The 23,394-nt window shown below is 44.2% G+C and overlaps 2 protein-coding genes across 3 annotated transcripts in view; one reads left to right on the plus strand and one right to left on the minus strand.

Annotated features, from left to right (window-relative positions):
• Nucleotides 1–5,820: 5,820 nt before the first annotated feature.
• Nucleotides 5,821–23,394, minus strand: part of LOC119555920 (rho guanine nucleotide exchange factor 10) — a 106,707-nt gene continuing 89,133 nt past the window's right edge. For both annotated transcript variants that reach the window (XM_037867618.1, XM_037867619.1), the window contains 5 exons: nt 14,208–15,322; nt 13,350–13,577; nt 10,321–11,182; nt 9,154–9,848; nt 5,821–9,094 (listed from right to left, as the gene is read on the minus strand). In XM_037867618.1, coding sequence (XP_037723546.1) covers nt 6,824–9,094; nt 9,154–9,848; nt 10,321–11,182; nt 13,350–13,577; nt 14,208–15,322 — 5,171 coding nt within the window. In that variant the 3' untranslated portion in view covers nt 5,821–6,823. The remainder of the gene's footprint in view (nt 9,095–9,153; nt 9,849–10,320; nt 11,183–13,349; nt 13,578–14,207; nt 15,323–23,394) is intronic.
• LOC119555921 lies at nt 12,089–13,234 on the plus strand. Its single transcript, XM_037867620.1, has one exon. It carries the CDS (start codon nt 12,181–12,183, stop codon nt 13,066–13,068), a length of 888 nt encoding a protein of 295 aa, XP_037723548.1. The 5' UTR covers nt 12,089–12,180; the 3' UTR covers nt 13,069–13,234.

Below are 23,394 nucleotides of genomic sequence, written 5' to 3' on the forward strand. Positions count from 1 at the left end.
GGCCAGGGTTCAAATAATAAACTCCACACTGAACAAAAAAGCAGAAGGTCACTGAACAAAAATGCTACCGAGTATTTTGCGATTCTCTTGAGGAATTCACGGATCGGATCACTCGATCACTGCACGATTAATGGTAACGGTATGGCCGTGGCAATCCAAATGGCAATACCACTATTTCAGAGCTATTCGCAATGGAGCAATGACAACCGTTCGCGATCGACGACAATTAAATATTAAAACGCTGAACGCGACGAGCGTTAGCTTAAAAATGAAATGGAAACCGCCGCCCGAAGAAGTCGGCAGAGGCAGAGGCAGAGGCAGCGACTGTGGCAGAGGCAGAGGCCAAAATGTTGCTGCTGGGAGACACGGCAGCAACAGCAGCAGCAACAGCAACACCAAGCAGCAGCAACAACTGCAACATCCAACGGCAGCAGCAACCTCGTTAAATTGTCGCTCGTTGCGGCTGTTTGCTGTTTTTGTTTTTGCGAGCAAACCATTTGTACACTATCACAAAATGGGGTATCATAAATAAATGAATACCTTTGGTATTTCAAGATTCCTCCAAGAATATATTCTGACATTTTTTAAGCTTTAAAATAGTTTCCATTTTAAATAAATATATATTATTATATATATATAATATTAAATATCATCCACAGAACCTGTTGAGTTTTGAGATTTTTTTAAGTTTTCAAAAACGTTTTTCCCAAGACTTGTTTACCATTGCATTTTGGCTTAAAAAGGTTCTATCAAAATAAAAATAATATTTTTGCTATCATCATATATCACTTTATAGACCTTTAATATGAATAGTTCCATTTTGAGTATGAAATGTAATTGATAGTAATGCCTCAACTTATTATTCCGCTTGGGAGTTTTCTACAACTATTATAAATTTCCAAAATTTAAGTCATTTTTTAAAAAACAATCCCTGAGTAGAGTATTTCGTATTCATCGGGAATTTGGCAACCGTTTTTTTTCTTATCAGCAGCGGCAAATCGCCAGTTGCTGTTGCTGCTGCAACATTTTTTTATTTTTGCTATTGTTGTTACTGTTTCTGTTACTGTTAGTGCTGCCGTTCGTGTTGTTGGAGTTTTTACTGTGACCGCCGCTTTGTTTATTTGTCTTTTAGGCCGATGTTGCTGCTGTGTCTGCAGCAGTTGCTGTTGCCGCTACTGCCACTGCTGCTGTTGCTGCTTTGCTTTGTTGCGTGTGCCGAGCGGTTTTTATTTCTCTTCTTTTTTCGGGTGACAGTGACAAGAAAATTGCGGCGATCGTGACTGGCTGGGAAAGCCAAAAACAACAAAAGTCCACACTCCCTACCGCTTTTCTTGGTGTTGTTGCTGTTGTTACGCAAATCACTTGGGGCAGGTCATGGCCTCATGGACAAACTATCAGCTCGCCGATTTTCGAACTGGGAACCATTACCACCACCGGGAGTTACGGTTATGGCCGCTGCTGTTGCCATAAACAAGCCTGATTTATCGATCCAATTGTCGCATCTGCCATTGTCACCCGCTTATTCTCTGGTACGCCCCTTCCCCAAATGGTCATTTTTTACATGTATCATTAAGCTTGTAAACAAACCCAATGGTCGTCCTTTTTAATAAATTCTCTAGGGAATAAAAAGATACACATTTTATAAGAAATGGCCTTAAGTGGTATATTCTTTAAATTCCTGCACTTTCAAATTCCATAACTTGAGTTATTTGATCCCGATTTAGAAGTGGGATATCTCAATGAGTTCGTGGTTTAATTCTTTTAAAATTTACATCTCAATTTTTAACTTAAAAGAGAGTCCAAGTTTTAGCCCATTTTCATGTTCTATTTTTCCGTGTTTCCAATGGATTTCAGAATGGGAACCAACAACTGGACTTCTAAATTCCATTACTCGATCTATTGCTGACCGATTTTAAAGTGGGATACCTCTATGAATTGGTGGTTAAATTCTCTAATGGTCTGCACTAAAATTGATTATTTAAGAGAGGGTCAAAATTTCAGCCCATTTTCATGTTCGATTTTTCCGTATTTCCAATGGATTTCAGAATGGGAACCAAAAACTGAGCTTTTAAATTCCATAACTTAATCTATTGGTCACCGATTTTAAAGTGGGATATCTCTATGAATTGGTGGTTAAATTCTCTAATAAGCTGCATTAAATCTGATTATTTAAGAGAGGGTCCAAATTTCAGCCCATTTTCATGTTCGATTTTTCCGAATTTCCAATGGATTTCAGAATGGGAACCAAAAACTGGACTTCTAAATTCCTTAACTTGATCTATTGTTGACCGATTTTAAAGTGGGATACCTCTATGAATTGGTGGTTACATTTTCTAATAATCTACATTAAACTTTTTCTTTTAAAAGAGGGTACACATTTCAGCCCATTTTCGTGTTCGATTTTTCCGTATTTCCACGGCTTTCAGAGTGAGAACCCCAAACGGCACTTCCAGATTCCATAAAATAGTTACTTCGCCGTAAATTTAAGTCTTAAACGATATCATTTGATTATTTTGTAATGCCTTTCTTTCTCACTTCAGGTTGGCAGAATCAACTATAAGTTTTCGGACTCTTTGGACACCATATCTTTTGGATGGCGGCGTATCTCGGCGGCTATTTCGGGTACCGGTCCCAATCGCCTTAGGGCCCTAGTATTGCATAATGTCTGGCCCAGACTCATCCGTCAGCCGGTGGCCAATGGCCGGCGGATGGGATGGCCAAGCTGCCATCGAGCTGCAATCTCGTTAAGCGTTAAGGGGGACAGACACACTTGCCAAGTTCGACGATTCAAAGGCGAGCGGTGGAATAAAGCGAAATGGAAATGAAAATGAAATTGAAATTGAAAATGGAAATAATAGTGTCGCCAACAATTAACACTAATAAGCTGGAGCATGATATGGAGCTGCGGTGCAATGTGCCGGCGTTTATGTAATGGACCAACTCGTCATTATCAGCCAACTTGCTTATTGGGCATTATAGTTCATTACTGATAGCATCGATTTGGCACGCCTGCGACTCTTTCTCCGTGACTTGCTAGTCGGACCTTACGCAAAACATGAATAACTCATTGCTCTATGTGGGGTCAATACACGAACTGGAGCTTCCAACGATTTTCAAATGCTTAATTTCCCGGCTCCGGCTCAGAACATCCCAAAAGCTTTCCACTCAAATAGGGCGAAAATAGACTAAGCAAAACTTTAAGCACAGAAAGAAAGTAAGGTACAGGTAGCATTACTTGCTAAATTCTTGTTGAAGAAAGCTTATAATTAATACAAAAAAGTTACTTGAACTTACTAAAGCTTAAAGATGGGATGAGTTTTAAAAAAAAAAGGTTTTAATACAAATTATACAACTAAACCTTGCTTGAATTCTTAAATCATAATTCAATCACAATTTCTTCTTTATAAAATCATCCAAGTTCCATCGAAACTTTCTGTATACCTAGAGAATCTGCAATTTCAAATGTATCCAATCCTCTGAAAGTACTTCCCTTTTAGCCCTGCATAGTCGCAATATTATAAATGCACTCACAAACTTTCGCTTTTTTGCCCTGCATGTGCATTGTCATTTAGGGTTACATAAAATGCAGAAATGCAACTAAAAGGTTTTGCTGTGCATAAAATAATAAGCAAAGTGAAAGCCTAGCTTCCGGAAGAAGTTAATATTAAAATATATAAACATCAATTACATCAATACTGTTTAAGACTACCATTCGTATAAATATGTTGTGTTTTGAATACTTTAATTTAGTCAGTAAAATAAAACAAAATTCTGATAATATACTTTGTGATAAAAAAAAACACGACTAAGAACCAAGAAAACAGCGAAAATGTGATTCCAGATTGTTGGCATTGTTTGTAGCTGTTCAAAACAGTCGGTCTTTTAGCTGTACGCCTTGATTTGTCCTAACTACGATGGGAAAACCGAAACCAATATGAATCTCAGTTTTTAAAAATGAGCCAGAAAGTGACGCTATCTTGACAGCTCATTTTCCTTGCTAATTTTGTGCCTGGGTGTGACGAAATGACAAAATCAATTTTTCAAAATGAGCCCGAAAGTGACGCTATCTTGACACCTGATTTTCTTCTCAAAATTTGTGCCTGGTTGTGACGATATCTTGACATACAATTCGATTTTCAAAATGAGTCCGAAAATGACGCTATCTTGACACCTGATTTTATCGCAAATTTTGTGCCTGGTTGTGACGATACCTTGACATCCAACTAATTTTACAAAATTGAGCCCGAAAGTGATGCTATCTTGACAGCTCATTTTCTTTCCAAAATTTGTCCCTGGTTGTGACGATATCTTAACATACAAATATTTTAAAACGAGCCCGAAAATGACGCTATCTTGACACCTCATTTTTATCGCAAATTTTGTGCCTGGTTGTGACGATATCTTGACATGCAATTCATTTTTTCAAAATTGAGCCCGAAAGTGACGCTATCTTGACACCTGATTTTTCGAAAAAAAATTGAGCCTGGTTGTGACGATATCTTGACATCACAGTGCATTTAAAACTGTAAATGCAACTTGGCGTTAAGCAGTGCTTCTCAAACTGTATTAATTTCAAGCGGAGCCGTGCCTCTCCAATATATCTTTGAACAGTGCTTGTCAAACTGTAAAGCCTGTTTAATGCACGCCCTAAAAGTATGCCGTAAAATTGTTTAAATTGCAGCCTGAAAGTATGCTCTAAAAGTATTAAAATTAAAGCCGCTCTTTTCAAATATAAGGTTATTCATTTTTTCAAGAACCCAAGAACTCTTACATAATAAAATAAAAACGCAGAATAAAAATATTTTTTTTTGTAATATTTTAATACATTTTCTTTGTTCTTGAATACATACAATGCTCTTATTTTTGTTTTCATCTTTTTTTTTGTTGTATAACACCGACAAAGCAACTGGTTTCGCTGTGGATAGATAATTCACAAACGATGCCGAATATTATGCCATCCAAGTACATGTACATGTGGGTTCCCCGGGGAACCCGTAAATATGTGTAGATATATAGGTAAATATATTATTTTCATATATGTAGATGAGTGCGTTAACGCGTATGTGTGTGTGTATGTGTTTCGTGTGTGTAAATATGCACAATGATATAAAAAGTTACATAATTGCATTATGCCTGACTTCTATATGTGTATCCAAAAGATATCGTTCACAAAAAATATCTTCGATAAAACATTTTGTTTCTTTTTCATTATTTTTAGCTAAATATTCTTGTTGTACACACGCACATGTATATTTTTATAAATGTAAATCGTATATAAGTATGTTTTTGTGTATATATAAGATGTTCCTTGTTCGCTTCATTACTCTTGTATATATATATATATCAATTTACGTGACAGACAAAAAAAAACGATTTGTTTTTTATTTCTTGAATGCTTGTTGTAAATGTTCACAAATACAGGCATTAGAGTACTACAAATTGGGGTTTTCCGCAAATGGGGGGTACGTTTAAGTCTAATTTCGTTATAATACATACATAAGGAAAGTGCTGCCAGCTGCTTCAGAGTTTTCACCTCGGAAAGGTTAGCAAAAACCCGAAAAGGAAGTGCCCTTCATGGTCGCAGAATGGGGCCAATTAGCCATCTGTATAACCATGTTATACACCATCCACAAAGTCCTGCTCTTTCGACAGATTCCCGGATACTTTAACAATGCTCTTTCGTTTTGTTTTAAATCTTATTGTACAGACAACATCATTCCCCTTAGCTTGTTGGCTTGGCCGCTCTCTTGTGTGTGTGCTCTACCGCTTATCGAAATACTAAATACTTATATCCTAAGTAACATAATGTGCTTACACAACTATCGAAAAAAAAACCACTTGTATATTTGGATATTCAGTTATGAACTACATACGACAAAAAAAAAACATTTCCCTAGGGCTAAGTTTCACTTCTTACGCGAGAGTCGAGAACGAAAAGAGATAGTTGGCTGTTCAAGTTTGAGAAAAAGCTGACTAAACACTAGGTTTCTCCAGAAACATTCGCTATATATACACCCCGGTGGCCGCTTCCGCTTCCAAATCGGAATCAAGCTTTTCCCAAAAGCCATCGATCGATTTTGACATCGGTTTTGAAAAAGTAATGGTAAATATGATTACAAAATTAAGAAAATGTAAGTTTCAGTTTTAAATGTGGCTTGGAAACTATCACAAATGATTTTCCAACGAAGAAAATTATGAGATTTAAAAAAATGAGAAATTTTTGAAGAAGCTAAATGCTTTTAACAAGAAAATGTAATTTGACTCACTTAAAAATAAATATTAATGATTTGATAGAATACATTTGATATGAAATCAGTACAGTTTATCCATAAATCCGTACATTTTGGAATATTTGGGTGCTTCGGGGCTGAGTATCCGATTTGGGTGGGAAACGCAACAACGAGGGCAGCTAATAAATATATTCGATATTCCCGCTTGCAGCAAACGCTAAAAGAATTCCACGGTTTTTGTGCCTAAACGTAAGCCTACGAGCTACAAACTAAATTTCGAAAACAATGTACACGCGAATCTAGAACTCCTTGAGGCTGCCGCCGCGCTTCAGTTTGGTCAGTCGCTTCAGACTGGCACCCAGCATGCCCCCCGATCCTCCAGCTGCTCCTGATCCTCCTCCTCCATCGTTGCCGGCACTGCGATCGCGCTGAATGAAGGATCCGCGGAAGCGGACTCGTCCGCGACCACGGCGCTGACCCTGCTGCAGCTGCTGTTGCTGCTGCTCGCCCACGCGGCGCCACAGCTCGGTGAGCGGCGGATGGTGCTGGTGGGGATGCTGCTGAAGGGTGCAGCAGCACACCAGCTCCTGCGATTATAACTTTTTCTCCCACACCACGATGTGGGCGTCATTGGAGTTGGCCGTGAGTGGCGAGCAGCTGGGGTTGCCCGACTGCATGGCCTGGCCACCGGAGCCGGAGGAGCCACTGCCTCCGCTGCCGCCGCCAGAGCTGCTGTTCTTATGGCTGGGCGAGCCACCTGCCCCGTTGTACCACATCTGGCGCCAGTAGCCGCGTCCGCCCATCAGGGTGATCACCGTTCTCGGTCCGTCGGCGCTCTGCTGCTGCTGCTGCTTGGTGTTCTGCTTCTGCTTCCGCTTCAGGGTGGCCACCGCGGCGGCCGGCTTGTCCAGTGAGCCCGGGTTCACTGCACCCAGTCTGCTCATTTCATCCGGCTTGGCCGAGCTGCTCAGCTGCAACTGCTGCTGCTGCTGTTGCTGGTGGTGGTGATGGATGTCCGCCGTGGTCATCAGCCCGTTCTCGGATATGTTGCCCAGATCGCTGCCTGTGCCGGAGGTCTTGTGGCTGGCACTGCTGCTGTTGCGGGACACGGATCGTCCGCCAAAGTGCCGGATGCCCATGCTCTCCTCGCTGCCCGACGAGGTGTACAGGCTGGAGGACTTGGAGTCCACGGACCAGTTGGACAGGTCCAGCGACCTCGGCCGCGAGGCCTTCATGCGCAATCGCCTATCCAGGGTGCACACCTTGCCCGGTATGGCCGCCAATTCTGGGTCGGAGCGCCGCATTCCCTCGTACATCATGTCCATCAGGTTGCCCTGGTTGCCCTCCTCCGCATCGTAGTCCTCCTTCACGAATATCAACTTGCCATACAGGCCGTAAACATCGCAGATGCCATGCTCGCCGTGCTGCGAGGTGTTTCCACTGCCAGTGCCCGAGCCCGATGCACTTCCTCCTCCACCTCCACTTCCTCCTCCGCCGCCGCCACCGGCTGCAGTGGCTCCCAGGCCACGGGGCAAGGTCTTAGACATCCGGTTCGGATCATCGCGGAATCGCTTGCGGTGGAACGCGGGCGAATTGGCCAGCGAGGCGCGTATTTTGGCCGAGAAGCTCTGGTCCAGCGAGTTCTGCTTGTCCAGCTTAGAGCTGCGCGGCGATGAGGCCGCCGAGTCCGCGCCGGGGGTGTTGGGCACCACCGCCTCCTCCGTCATGACCAGATCCCGTCGCAGCACCACCGCACCGTCGTCCAGCTCCTGGACGATCTTGGGATCCGCATCGATGGCCGGCAGCTGGAGATCGTCGCCCATGCTGGGCACCAGTGGAGCTGCTCCCACCGGCGGTGGCTTGTAGGCGGGATAGACCTTCGGAATCAGCGGCAACAAAAAGGTTATGGGTCCGAAGTGCGCGTGGCAGGACATGTTGATGCCACCGCTGATGATGGGCACGCCCTCCAGTCGGGGCAGTGGTATGGTCACGGCGATTCCCACATTGGTGCCCACCCAGAGCAGTCCCTTGCAGGCCATCAATGCGGTGACATACACGGAGCTGTTGTTCAGCGGCTGCTCCTTCTTGCCATCGTGTCGCAGGACACTGGAGGCTATGTTGATGTCCTGCAGGTGTTTGAATGTCTCCGTGTGGTACAAGCATAGCATCGTCGAGTTCTTCAGCGAGATCCACAGGCCGATGCCCGAGTGGGCCATCAGGTTCACCTGCTGACTCGCCCCGTGCTGCACCTCGAAGCTCCGCTGGATCTCGCCATTCAGGGCGTTCAGCACATACACCCGATTGCCGCACGAGGCGTAGATGCACATGTTGATGGGCAGCAGGCTGGGCACCACCAGGTCGGAGTCGCCCAGCCGAATGGTTTGCGGATCGCGCAACTGCCAGACGCCGTCGTTTCCGCGGCGGAAGATCAGCACCGTGGCCCCCGACAGCGCGACATAGACCGCATCGAAGTGGTAGAGGATCCGCTGCACGGCTCCCGGCACCGAGTAGCTGCCCAGCTGCTCCTCCTGCTCCGGATTCCTGGCCGAGTAGACCAGAATCTTGCGGCTATCGGTGCCCAGCCAAACCAGGTCGCCCAGCAGGCTGGCCGGCTCGTCGCGTGTCCGCAGCTGATCCAATCCCTTGACGAACTCCAGGGCAGAGACCTGCGTCTCGAAGAGATCGAAGGCACCCGCCTCGCGAAGATTGCCCGCCTGCTGGGGATGTTGGGCCAGGACGGTGATGTGCGAGGAGGTGCCATCGCTGCTGCACATCCACAGGTAGTTCAGCTGCTTGTGCCGGCGTCGCGCGTTTCCGCTTTGCTTGGTGTCATTGGCAATGCTATAGTAGCATCCACAGCGCACCTGGAAATTAGGATGGAAGTTATAGCTGGGACTCATAGGATTGGGACAAGGAAACCCACCTCGGTTTGATGCTGTGACTTGTAGACTGGCATCGCCTTGACAAAGAGCGGCATTTTGCGCGACTGCTTCTGCTGGACGGCCTCCTGCAGCTGCTGTTGCTCCTGCGTCTGCCGGGGATCGCCCGTTCCCGCGTGCGCATGCTGCAGCGGATGGTGGTGATGAAGGTGGTGAGCCGGCTGCGGATGGGAGCCGCCACGCTCCCAGGCCGGCGAATTGTTCGGATCGAGGGCCAGCTGGGCCAGACGCAGCTCCGTGATCCACTCCTTCTTCACCGCCGGCGTCTGCGTCTGGAATGTGAAGGTTTCCTCCTTGCCGGACTTGTGGCGTCCGGTGAGCTGTAGGCAACAGGAGTCCACCCAGGCCATCTCCTCGTCCTTGCGCTGAATGGAGCCCTGGATGAGATTGAGCACGTTGCGCGTGGTGTTGGCGTTCAGCTCCTTGTAGCTGCCCTTCAGGCTGCACACCAGGTCCTGGATGCGGGAGATCACCTCGTAGTCGTACATCAGCGTGCTCATCTCGCTGCACAGGTTGTCCGCCCCGTTGGTCAGCTGGGCGGCCGGCGAGCTGTGCGGGTCCCCGAAGCCGGGGAAACTCGAGGAGCCGCCTCCATGTCCCGGCAGGGTGCTGTTGGCATACGGACTGCCGTTGGCGCCACTGCTGCCGTTGGACTTCAGGCTGCCGCCGCGGTTGAGACCTGGAAAATAAATAAATAATGAAATAAATATATACATTTATACCCATTAATTAAATCTAATAACTTGGTTTACCATTGGAGCAACTCTAACCAACTCTTTTCTCTTCCCAAAAGTTACGCGAATTCTTTAGTTTGAGCGATCTTGAACCTCTTTTCTCATCACAAGGTTAAAAAAGGTTGTTAACGCGAATTCTTTAGTTTAAATCTTTTTTCTACATATAATGTGAACCATAAGTTCTCTTTTCTCAAGGTTCAATTAGCATGTTTGTTGGCGCGAATTCTTCAGATTGAATGATTTTACATTTAATTAAATATTTTATCTACATTCAATATGAGCTACAAATGCTCTTCAAAGAATTCCCCAAGTTTGTTACGCGAATTCTTCAGTTTAAATGATTATACATGATAACTATCTCTTGTTCAGGTATCTTAAGCCGATGACTGCTAGTATGATGGCTGTGAGAATCCTTACCGGCTGTGAGAATCCTCGAGAGCGTGGCCGATGTGCTGTTGTCCACGATCTCGACGTCGTTGACCGGAAACATCCACTTGAAGGTGAGCTTCTCGGTGGCCCCGAAGTCGTGCGACTGCTTGGGCGCCACCGACACGCAGATGACCTTGTCGTTGAGCAGGAGCAGGCGGCGCTGCTTGCACTTGACAATGAACCCGGCCTGGTTGAACTCCATGTGGGTGACGTTGTCCTCGCGGAGTAAGTACCTCGGCCGGTGGCCGCCGGCGGAGTCGCTGACGCTCACGCTGCTCAGGCTAAGGGATCGGGCATTGAATGTGCCCGAGATGTGGCCGAGCATCTCCTTGAAGGCCTGGTACTGCTCCGCCTCCCGCTTGCTCTCGTTGAGCAGCTCGGCCAGGAGTTCCAGCTGCGACAGGGCCAGCTGCAGCGACATCCGGTCGTGGTGGCCCTGCGGTGTGTACTTCAGCAGATCCTGCAGGAAGAGGATGAACTGGGGGAAACGCTGCACCGGCTTGACCATCAGCCCGAAAAACGACAATCGGTCGTGGGCGCTGATCTGCTTGACCTTGAAGAAGTCGGCCAACGCCGACTTGCGCTTCTCCTCCATCTTGGCCAGCTCCATGGCCGCCGAGAAGTTGTTAATGAAGCCCGAGTAGATCTCAAGGAGCTGCGGCTTGCCGAACGCGCTGACGAAACAATCGCCAATCTTCTCGTCGCGATCCCAATTTCGGACGCACTCCGCCAGCGAGATCCGGAACAGCTTATGCGAGTGCAGGATGTCCGGCAGGCAATGGAACAGGGTGGCTATCTTCACCGGGTTCAGCACCGGCGGACTGCACTCCTCCAGCGGTTTCTTGTAATCCTGCGGGGTTAGAACGGCACAAAGTGATTAGTTAGCTGATTTTGGGATAGCATTTCAAGGAGTTACACCAGCCTGCAGATTCATAAAATCCAATTCGCTGTTATTATTATGTTAAGGGTCTATAGTTCCTGAGAAATAGTACACAAGTCTATACATATCCTGAAGAATATTGTATTTAATGGATTTTTGTATATAATCTTTTTTATTTTCGTTTGTTTAGGATAGAAAACAAAATCTATCTTTAGGAATATTTACACCTAAGCTTTGAACTTGATATTAAGTTGCAAAGTACTTTGAAAATATAAGGATCCTATTTTAATTGATTTAATATATATACCTAATACATCATATTTGTATCGTTTTTTTCAGGATTGGTGCAACACCTTTCATTTGTCGGTTTACCAAGCTCTTTGCGTCGGATTTTCTATCGGTTTCTCACAGTTTCGCTTAGATTTAAATCGGGTTTTTGTTTAGCGAGTATTTACTTGTCTTGGTTTTTCTAATTTTGTAACTACATGTGGGTGAAATATGATTTTGGGTTCAAATTTGGGTGTGTATGTTAATTGGTTAGTGGGCCAGTTAGTGAGTGTGATTAGTTGGTTAGTTGGTTGTTTTATGACGGTGAAATCGGCAGTTATGGCATTTGGGAAGAGGATGGCATGTAAAGAGATCAAATGATTTGACATGAGATTAACATTAGTCGGTGGTTAAGTGGGGAAACTAAGGTTGTCTAACAACAAGGGCATGCAGTGGCATTACGTAACATACAATAATTTAATCTCAAAATCTTAATTTGGAAAAGTCTTTCACTTAGTTTTCAAATCTGTGGAGGCCCCATCCTGGTGTTTTATCTTTTTTCAGCTGTCACTCATATTTTCTCACCATCTAGTTAGTCCCTCTCCGAACTTCATCCCCATCATATCCCAACGTTACCCAGTCGTATCCACATCCTATATATATTTGAGATATATAAACTAGTTTCCTGATCATACATAACCATGTTGTCCCTTAAGTATCTCAACCTGACGAAGGACCAGATCCAAAAGCTTCAGCAGATGCTGAAGGAGGAGAGCAAGGATGCTCCCCAGCAGGATGCCAAGGAGCCATCGCCAAAGGACGACGATCCGCAGCCAAGTCAATCGAAGGCTGAGGCCATAGCCCAGGCCCTGGGGAATGTGCAGGTCTATGTGGAGGCCGGAAAGCCAGAGGCCTTCGTTCAGCTGAAGCAGCCCCTGTTGCACAAGTTCGAGGTGACGCCCCAGGGAGTGGCCACCGGATGCCCGGAATCGGACAAATTCATTCGGGCGGACTCGGAGGAAATCGCTCGCTGGCAGACGGACAAGGCGATCAACTTGGATCTTGTTACAAGAAAGGAAGCCGAGCAATTTGGCAAGATTCAAACAGACAATCGCACCGGGGAAACGTACATGATAGTGCCCATGGACATAAACATACTGTTCGATAAAACCACCCTAATGCCCGATGTGGCCACGAAGACCATCAGCGAGCACGATGCCTACAAGGAGGAGACGGGACCGGGACACACCTTCTATCTCTATCACGAACTCGAGGGGCATCCGTGCAAGCTGCCACAAGCTGCCCTGGATCAGAATCCCCACACCAGCCAGGTTGAGCCCGTTCCACCGGAGAATCGGATCGACTGGGACTACCACATGCTCGATTTCGAGGTGCCCCCCCTCAGTTTTCCCTTCGAACTCTCCTTTGACCCGGATATGGATCGCTTGGTGGGCGGCGAAACGGAAACGGAAATGGACATGGAGGAGGATAGAACGGACGAGGATTCAGAATGTCCAGAGCTAGACATGCAACTAGTTTCTGAGGATATCAATGATCTCGAGGAGTTCCTTGAGGATATGGAGATCTGAAATGCAGACTCCATCTCAGAAAATATGTTATTACTAACCAAATTAGATCTCAAGCACCACCCTTTAAAACCCCTCGATTACAAAGTTCGGTCCAACGCTGTAACTAAATCTTTGCCTTAAATTTGCCATGTTTCAAATTCAAATAAATTATATAGTTAAAAGTTAAGATCATAGTGATAATTCTAGATCTACTATATATCAAATAGTTGCTATGTATCTAAGCATGCAATGATCTAGGTAATCAGATTTTGTAACCGATTGAATAGGTACCATCCACTCACATTGACTAGTCGCTGCAGGGTGGCCACATACGAGTTCTCACTGTGGACAATGGCTGCCACGATGTGGCGCCTCTTCAGCTGCTGCTGGGACAATCCGGCGGGGGCGGGCGGCAACATGGGGACAATCAGCCGGTTGTGGGCGGTACGAGCGGTACCGTTGGCCCGGCTGCCCGGCGCCATCATTAGGTCCATGTCGAAGCGATTGGCGGTCGCCTCATCATCCTCCGACTGCAAGAAGATACACAGGGAGAAAATTGATAAGATATGATGATCATTTTGATGAAATTCAGTATAGATAGAATCTAGAGATTATTTTGGCTCTCATTTGCTATTTCGTAGTTTGGTATATTGCTGTCTTGCTCTCACTCAGAGTAATTTTAGGCGCTATCTCTTTCGATTTCAGAGAATTTTCTAAGAGGGCAAAATGGAACATACCATCCGAACTTCAAATTGATCCTTATGTGTTATTTATCTGTCTAGTTAGGTTAAGTTAAAAATTGAAAAGTATAATGTAGTTAGGATGCAATTGAAATTTCTTTTATATATATTTATTTTATATATTTGTTAAAATAAATTATAACTCAAATTGAGTTTTAAGTTTTACTCTAAATATTCACGTTTTCCATAGTAGATTCTGATCACAGGGACTGAGACTATGATAGTGATTCTGAGTTTTCTTACTACCAAAATAATCAAAGTGTTAAGGGTTACTTGAGCATTTTTTGTTTTATACTTCCATATTTATAATAAAAAACAAAAATAAATATATTATTTTAGACTTCAGTTGATACTTTGATTTTCAATATTTCCTTTTTAATTTGGCATATTTAAGAGTCGTTTCATTTAGAAATATCTCACCTCTGGCACTCCGGGCATCATTTTACTGGCTCCCAAGTTGGCCAGCTTCTGTGGCGAAGCGGCGTCCAGCGCTGCTCCTTGGGCCACTCCGCCAGTGGATCCAGCTGCCGATCCGGAGCCACCTTTTCCCGTGACCGGCGAGTTTCCCGAACCGGAATCGGGGGTGTCGAAACTGGAGGCCGTCGAGTGGCGTCCATCGCGGCCACCCACATCGTACTGATGCGAGGAGCCGCGCCTGATGGAGAACCAGCGGGACAGGCGTCCTCCAGGTGACTCACCCGGCGTGGTGGCCTCCTCCCTCTGGGAGGATCCACCCGATCCGCCTACGCCTCCTCCTCCTCCTCCTCCTCCTCCTCCGCCACTCGATGGCATGGTGCAGGCACTGGCCCTGCGCAAAATCATGTTACTGGTGGCGTTGTTGTTCTCAGTGGTCGAAGATCCTGGTCCGGATGCGGTTGTGGATGCAGATGCGGAACCTGTTGCGCTTCCGGTTGCGGCCGTGCGCCATTTGTCAAACGACAAATGCTGCTTGGCCTTGTTGAAGGTTGAACGCAATTGCGAATTGCGTTGATTGCCGGCACTTAGCGAACTCACGCTGCTGCTGGTCTGCTCCTCCTCGGTGAGTACGTCCTCCTCCTCCCTAGCACCTCCCTGCTCCTCCTTGTCCCTGTCCCGCTCTCGCTCCCTGTCCCGCTCGAGATTCCTGTCCCGCTCGCGGCAGGGCGATTTGGTGTCCCGCTCGCTGCTGCTGCCGCAGCTGCTGCTACTGCCAACGCCGACACCAACGGCAGCCTGGCCACCGTTGGCGCTGAAGCTTCCGCCGGCAATTGTGGCTGCGGTGCAGCCCGCTCCGTCCCGCTGCTCCCGCTGATCCCGCTCCCGCTGCTCGGCGATCCTCCGGCTAAACGCGCTGTGCAACTGGGCGGTGGTGATGCTCGCACTGGACGGCGGTGATCCAATGAACGAGGTCTGCTGCTGGTGCCGCTGGCTGAGGTGCGAGTGGTGCTGGTGGAGCTGGTGGTGCTGGTGGTGCTGGTGGTGCGAGTGGTGCGCTTGGTGGTGGTGCGGCTCGTCCAAGGTGTCCTCCCATGAGCCGGAGTTCAGTTTGTGTTCATCTGGAAGGGGGGAAAAGTAAATATTAATTTATTGTAAAACATATTTATCGGTATAATATACAAAAAAAAAGACTCTTGTTAATATAAATCTTAGAATGCAAACTAATTATTAAAAATAATTTACATTATCTTTTCGAGAAATCACTTTTTTTAAACGATTTTTAGAATATTTAGTACAAACTATATTCATCCAAATAACAAAAACTAGTCTAAGCTTTTTAAATATGCGTTAAAAGTATTTAAAATTGATTTCTAAAATGAAGTCGCTCTATAAAAAACTGAAATCTTTAGATATTGGTATGCTTCATTGAACAGTGTCAAGGGAAATACAAGTCTTAGCTATGTATAAGCACCCTTAAAAAGTAGATAAAATGACATTCAATATTCGGTAGTTCTCTGGGTGACGTCATTCCCCTTGAGCATTACCAATTATGTGGCGTTGGCCAAGTGAGTTAATTGCCAGCAATTGTGGGCCATATGCAGATGAAGTCGGCCGAAACGGCAGCACAAACAGGATTTGGCCATGGCCGTCATGTCTCTGTTCGCGATTACCGCCAATTTCTGCGGCGTGGGACTGGGATTGCGACTGGAAATCAGGGGACTGCAAAGGGACAGGGGGGGGGGGGAGGGGTTCGCATCAAAGCCAGAAAGCCGCCAATTCTGGCCAAGACTCATTCTGGCATCGTGTGGGTTACTTGCCAAGTGGCCATGGCCAGAAAGCCAGCAGCAACTCCCACACTGGGGCCACGTACTCCGGCACTCAGACTCAACAGAGCCACAACAACCACTCCGCCAGAGCCCCCAGAACCACTAGAACGGCATTAGAGAGACAACTGTCAGGCCCATGGAACACACTGAGAGAAACTGAGCCACACCTCTCGGCCATGTTGATAGGTTTTTATGTGCTATTCACCAATCTGGCCTTAAATAAGTAAGCTGTCATGCACGCACAGTTTCCAGCACCTAGCATGGCCACACTGCACTTAAAGTTATTGCATTAGTGTGACCAAATACACAAATGAAGCTTATTAATTTATTTGATTTTTGAAACTATTATTTCTATGTTTTTCTTCCAGTGCACCTAGAAGCCTAGCTCTAAACAAACATTAGGATGGCGATTTCGATTACGACTCCGATTGGGATTCAGATGGAGAAACACAACTACGGGCGCAGAAACAAAACAGATTCGAGACAAACTCGATGTCATGTTCACGACCATTAATCATCCAGTGGACGACGGCGTTGGAATGGGCATGTGGTGACAAGTCGGGTTCAGTTAGCTGTGATAATTGCAAATTCAGCTCAGTCCATCGCCCCCTCCACGTTCCCCGCCACCTTACGACTCTTTTAATCCCCTTTCAAATGTGTGGAAAAAGGAAAAACCAAAATAACAAACCAGAAGATAAAAAAAGGGAAGAGAAAATTGTGTAAATATTTTGCGCAAAATGTGAAAACATCTTCAAAATTACATTATATATACGGCCCAAAAAAGGGAGACAAATTTCGCTTTTACAAAATTGAGTTTGTGTAACTTTTTGAGGCGGCAGGAGGTGGGAAACTCGCTTCTCACATATTAAAAAGAGCAGTGGAAAATGGAGGGCGGAGGGGGCGTGGCAAGGCAGCGTTTAAGTTGATTGTTGGCAAACATATTTTCCTTCGTTTTTTGTTTTTTTTTTTGGCATACACTTGGTTTAACATAATCTGTAAGCACGCAAATGTGGCCGAGGGAGAGTTTATTAATTAATCTTAAATAACTTTCAAGGCGGGGATGGGGTGAGGGGGCAGAAATGGGAAGTATGAATTTGAATGCACTGGGAAAAATGTATATTAAATAATAATGCAACCTTTTACACTTTATGATGGTTTTTGGGTCTATAAATTATGTAAATAAATCAATTTTAACATATTCCTTTCAAAACAAATTATATGGGACCCTGACACACATTTCGTGAGGTTTTCCAAACCATTTTCCGATCCTTATTTTTGCCACCCCCACGCATGCGCTTGGAAATCTCCGTAGTTGCCGTTTATATAATTTATTTACCCGGCTTTCGGATTTCGATTTTGTTTGGCCTGTTACGACATCACGTATACGCACCGCTGGCTCATTAATTATCATCAAGGCGAAATGTGCAACAGTTAACGGAAACCGAAAAAACAAACTCCTGCCACGGCACGCAAATAGCAAAATAGAGACCCCTTTGGATGCATCTGAGCCACCTCCGCGACTTTTTGCATAATGGGAAATGATTGTGAAAAATTAATCATACGCCATGTGAGCCCGCGGGGGAGTCTCCCGAAAAAATCGCGATTCTCCCATGCAACATTTCGTTTACCTTACTTTGGCACAACTATTGCCTGTTTGGTCCATCAGTCAGTCAGTCAGTCAGTCACCGAGCTATTCATTCGCATTCAGATTCGCATTCGCTCGCTTATTCATTCCATTCGGTACCAATTGCCGCGAGTGATTAATGAGCCACTCATTAATGCCAATGCAGAATGCTCGAGCAACAAAGAAAAATCTCTGCAAATGCTAATGCTCACTTAAATTATACAAATTACACACATCCACACGTTGCCATATCTGTTTGTTCTTTATTGTTTTATTGTTTTGCCAACTCATTTCACGCCCACCGGGGCTCACAAGCCAAACCAGAATCAGAAACAGAAACAGACCCCAAACAGTCATAGAAACCAAGTCGGGGCGGAGTCGAGTCCATTGCTAATTGAAATGACAGCCACAAAGATTGTGTAGCCACTTTAAAAGCACAAATGGCACAGCCTTCGATGGGTCAAAGTCTCCGAATACCCTGGCCAAAGCCAAGCAAAAGCCACAAAATTAAACGTTCTTGTCTATATTGTGGCAAGACAAAGGTAACTTGAAGCAAATATGGCATCCTTTATGAGAAGAAAAGCCAATATAATAACCAAATTAAATGTTTTAGTCCACATTGGGTGTGAATTTAATTTCAAACACATAAGCCAGCAGCTCTGAAACAGTCTACCCACTGAACGGATTTATGAAAAGTTTCTCACCTGAAACTTTATAGAAAAACATTCGCACGGTGCAAGACAAAGTTTAGACATTTTAATACAATTATTCTAAACCTTTGGATAATTTACTTTACTAATATAATCAAGGACGTTGTAAATATTAAAGTTGTACAAGTTTGGAGATGTAATCGGAACTGGAAATGAATTAGTTTATAAAATAATAAATTAGCAATGAAAAACAAATCCCTTTCACTCACTATTATTTCTAAGCTAAAAATTATATCTAGACCTCTGGAGGCTATGGAACTTTTGGCCAAAATGAAAAGCCCCCATGTCGAGGGTATTACAACTGCAACTAAAAACTCGAGTCACACTTTGCGCTGCATTTGATGTGCCCTTCTTCTGCCCCGAGATGGTTCATAAATATTTCAGTCCAGCGCAGAATGCAGGCCAGAATGGTTAAGTAGCTGGAAACTAGTCACCTGCTGTTACGCCTCCTGTTCTACCGCCCCCCCCCCCCGATTCTCTGATTCTCCATTTCTCCAGAGGGGTTCTAATGAGGCCACAAGGCTTCGTGCGACTCTCAGCCACGAGTTGTAAAGTAATTTCGTGTGTGTCTGAAATTGAGCAGCGGGCAGCCAACGCCCCCCTTTTTCTCCCGCCCCTGTCCCCTCAGCAATTTCCCCTCCCCGCCCCTGCGTTTTCTCTGACTCAGAGGCAGAAATTCAGCAAAGTTAGCAAGTTTCCTAAGCCAGCTGCAGGGAAAAGCTGGTAGCCAGAGGAGTTTAAAAAGAGGCGAGGAACACAAAAGGGGTTACACAAAAAGAAAAATATCCCAAGGAAGTCAATATATCAGCTATAAACTCTAGTTGATTACTTAAAATATCAAATCAACAGCTTTTGCCATTTTATTAGCAGCACGCAAGGTCACACTGTACATTTTCTATGAAAAATGTGTGTGACCAGCTGCCAGAAAGAAGCAAATCCAAGTTGGTCTCAATCCTGCAGTGATTCTTAATTAAATTAGTAACTATCCTTAAAATTGCTTGAACCCATAATTTCTATGCCTTCTCCCTGTGTAAAAGTACAAGTGGAAGCTTGCGGAAGCTCATTACGCGCACCGCCAAAAAGGGAAAACCCAAAATCGTAGAATTTAAGGCAAGGGAATCTCACCCAGAAACCCCTTTGCTTTTCCCCCACACGTGGCCATAATAAGTGTGGAAATTGCTTTCTATTTGCAATTTTGATGGCCAGGACCAAGACGAAATCGAGAACAAGCTGAGTGAAAAGTAAGACGGGGAAAATAGAGGAGCACTCGGGAGGGAAAGTCAAAGTAGCGCGTGCCTTTGTCATAAACTAATTATTATAATGTAAATCATACACGCAGAGCCCACTTCTAACGGCGAAAACCAGCCTCCAATCCGAAAACATCGGACGGATGATAATGAGCTTATCCTGCATATTCATGAGCGGAAGCAGGTGATAATGAGGGGGCGGGAAAGGCGGAAGTGCCACAGAAATGCTGAGTTAAGCTGGAAAATTCTTCAGGTGCACTGCGCGAAACTGCACACAAAATGGGTCATCAATTTTTGTTTATATTTTTTTTTAATTTTTTCAACTCAACTAATAGTTTTTTAACTTCTTATTGCTTTTTAATGCCAAAAATTAATTACCGACTCTTAAAATTAAGTTATTAGTTGTAAAATCATTTTTAATTTTTTAGTTTTGGGGACGGATTAAAGATCTCTGCCTACTTTGATCACGCTCGATTCTTGGCCAAAACCATGCTGATGAGGAGAAACCCCAACCGATCGATCTATAGTCCCACCCCTCACTTTCTTTCCCCTTTTTCCCGGTTCTCAACTCGTTGGAGGATTGCGTGTTTGGGCCGAAAAAACAAAAACCGGGCCAGAAGAAACTGCAAACGCGGAATGGAAATGAAAATGGAAATGTAGGAAATGGAGATGGTCAAAATTAATGACATCTAAATTAGGCAGGCAGACAACAGAAACAGCGAAAGAAGAAAAAGATCGCGCAAGGCCTGGGTCTTTTTGGCTTTATCGGGCGAACCTGGCCAACAGCTGCACAAAATCGCAGCCGAGTGATAAACTTTGGCAACTTTACGACTTCATTAATAAAATTGAAAACTGTTAACTGGGCAACAGTCTGTACGCTGGCAATTAAAATTGCTCGAAAATTGGGTTAAAATGCCAAGTAGTCGGGGCAATTTTGGCCAAATGTTGTTGACTCAATCGCCGGTGAGCGGCGGAAAATGCTGTGGAAAATTGTTAGCTGTCTGTCTGTCTGTCTATTGGCCATAATAGATTTGCACTCACTCAACTAAAATCCAACTCACATCGAAGTGGAATTCTTTTCGGTGATTTGGTGTGAAAATTTAGTTTCCAGCCAAAGTGTTTTTTAGGTTCTTACAAATGAAAATACGAAACAAAGCTGAAAACTTGCCAGAGATTTTCGGAAAGGTGTTAATGTGCGAAGTTGTGGAAAAAATAAGGAAAATGGGCCAAACAGGCGAGGCGGTGGGTGGCGGTATGAGGTAAGACTTTCCCGGAAAAGCTGATGAAAAGCTGCAAAAAAAATAGAGCTGATGAACAGGTGATGCAAAAGAGTCTCAGGTTCGGAAAAGTTTAGAATTATTTTTCATTTCCTTATGGCAGAACCCTTTGCACAGTGAAGCATGTGGTAAATATTTTACAGAACTTTTTACCAAAAAAAAAAAAGTGGGGAACAACATTTTATTTCTTCACAAAACAAAAAATTATTTCATTGTTTTTACATTTACTTTAGACTTAAGGGAAACAATTTCGACTCGCACTTCACAATTTATGAAAATTTCTAACTATTAAAATCACTCAAAAAATTGTTCAGCACTTTTAATGTAACAAAAAAATATATAAAATAATTTTAAGTTATAGATTCAGAAAAATAAATGATTTCCTCACACTTTTTTTTTTGATTTAACTGATTTTAAAAGCGCACCTGGTTTTTTCTGCATTTCCGCACCGGTTAGAAAATCAAGACAGAATGCCAAGAAATTTGAGCACAACGCGTCGGAGGCAATCGTTTACGACTTGACCACATCTTCATTAATATTAACCACAGTTTGGTTATAGAAATTCGATTGCTAATTGCCCCCTTGCGATGGCCTTGCCAATGTCACTCAAAAGTTTACCGACTTCCCGACTTCCCGATTTCCGATTTCCCAGTGTGATTAACAATGGGCCCCTCGAGTAGCGAACTAGTTTCCCATTTCCCATTTCTCCGCATGCGAGTATTTGCACCGTTAGCCGTTGCTCGTTAGACAGGTGGAAATGGCAGTCAGTCAGTCAGTCAGTAGTCAGTAGTCAGTGGGTAGTCAGTCAAGAAGTCGCGCTGTACAGATATTCATTGTCCCACATGAATTATTTAGCTGCTGCCCTGATTGGATACACTCGTTCCTATACTCGAACCCGTGGCCCTGCGAAAGACGCCAGATCCAAATTAAAACCAACGCGTGGCATGTAATTTTGTTGCCATTCCATGGCCTTTTGCGCGACTGCATCGAGTGCACTGGGAGAAAAGCAACTAGAGTTCTCTATTATAACTATGAATACAAGAGCTAGTAATGGCAGTCTTGGTTTGAGAACATTGCATTGGTTTACCATCCCTAAATCATTCCCCTGTTGAAACAAAAATATGGATCCTATATCCTACCGTATATGAATCTATTGTGGAATTTTTAATTAGATAAACTTAAATATCAATTTCCTATTCATTTCAACTAGTTAAACCCTCTTGAAGCTTATTATTTTTGTATTCCAATACATTTTAAACATTATTAGTTAACTATGGTAAGGTATTATGGCTCTATTATTAGTTAAATCATTAGTTTTTGACTAGAAAAACTTAAATATCAATTTCCTTTTCATCTAAACTAGTTAAACCCTCTTGAAGCCTATTATTTTTATTGATTACAAGTATTCCAATACATTTTAAACATTATTAGTTAACTATGGCAAGGTATTTTGGATCTATTATTGGGTAAATATGGCGCGGTATTGTGGAACTATTATCTAAGTGCGAGTTCTTTTTTTCTAAATGTCGATCTGGGTTGGGGTCCGATGGGTCAGGCCATGGCCGAGGGTCTGATGAGGGCTCTGCCACAGTCTGGATGAGGGGTCTGGGTCTGGATATGGGGTCTGAGGCGATTCAAGTGGGCTATACCTCGCCCCTCCATTTTCCGCCGCCCCCTTGGGCGAAGTCAACTCGAGTCAACTCAACTCAATTGCTTTGGCAACTTGACGCAGGGCTGTGCACTTGACGATGACGATGAAGCCCTGGGATGCCCACCAGGGTCCAAAATGGTGCGGGGAAAATGTACGGAAAAGCCAGAAGAAAACTTCTCCCTCCCTCTCTCTCTCTCTCTCTCTCTCTTTCGCGCACGTTCGCCCCGTCCCTGTCGCTCCACCTTTTGTTGCCTATTTTAAGGCATTTCCTTGCAGGCCGCTTTGAAAAAGGAAACTCGTCGCGTCATTGTGCGATGTCTTTTTATTTTGTTCGCATACCCATTAATTGGGCTTAGAATTTCACGGGGTATGTTGGACAAGGCATTGACTTAGCTGGGCAGATTCCCAGTCAACAAAATTGTAACATTAGATTAATAAGCTGAGGTTGGTTCAATCAAAAAATATTCTATTTGCTTTGAAACCAAAAAGAAAAAACAAAGGGTTTCTAGCGCCTAGAACTTTTTAGTTTTGAAGAAAAACAAAAAAATGTTTAGGGTTACCAAGGTTAAAAACTAAATTGGAAAGATTTTGTGTGTTTTTAAATCAGCCTTTCCTAATATACTTTTAAAATAAGTGCTTTAGGCAAGATCACTTTTATAGGCAATCTCAAAATTTAAAAAAAAAAACTTTTTACTGGGTATCTTTTAAGTGTTTTCTTCTGGTTGTAAGTTGTAATTACCAGGGTTAAACGTTTATTTTAAAAATGTTTAAAATATTTTTTTCTTTTTTCTAATATTTGGTAAGGAAAGTGCGTTGAGCAAGATCCCTATTTGAAAAAATCTAAAAATTATTAAA

Source organism: Drosophila subpulchrella, chromosome X (assembly GCF_014743375.2).
Source record: "Drosophila subpulchrella strain 33 F10 #4 breed RU33 chromosome X, RU_Dsub_v1.1 Primary Assembly, whole genome shotgun sequence".
Taxonomy (NCBI): domain Eukaryota; kingdom Metazoa; phylum Arthropoda; class Insecta; order Diptera; family Drosophilidae; genus Drosophila; species Drosophila subpulchrella.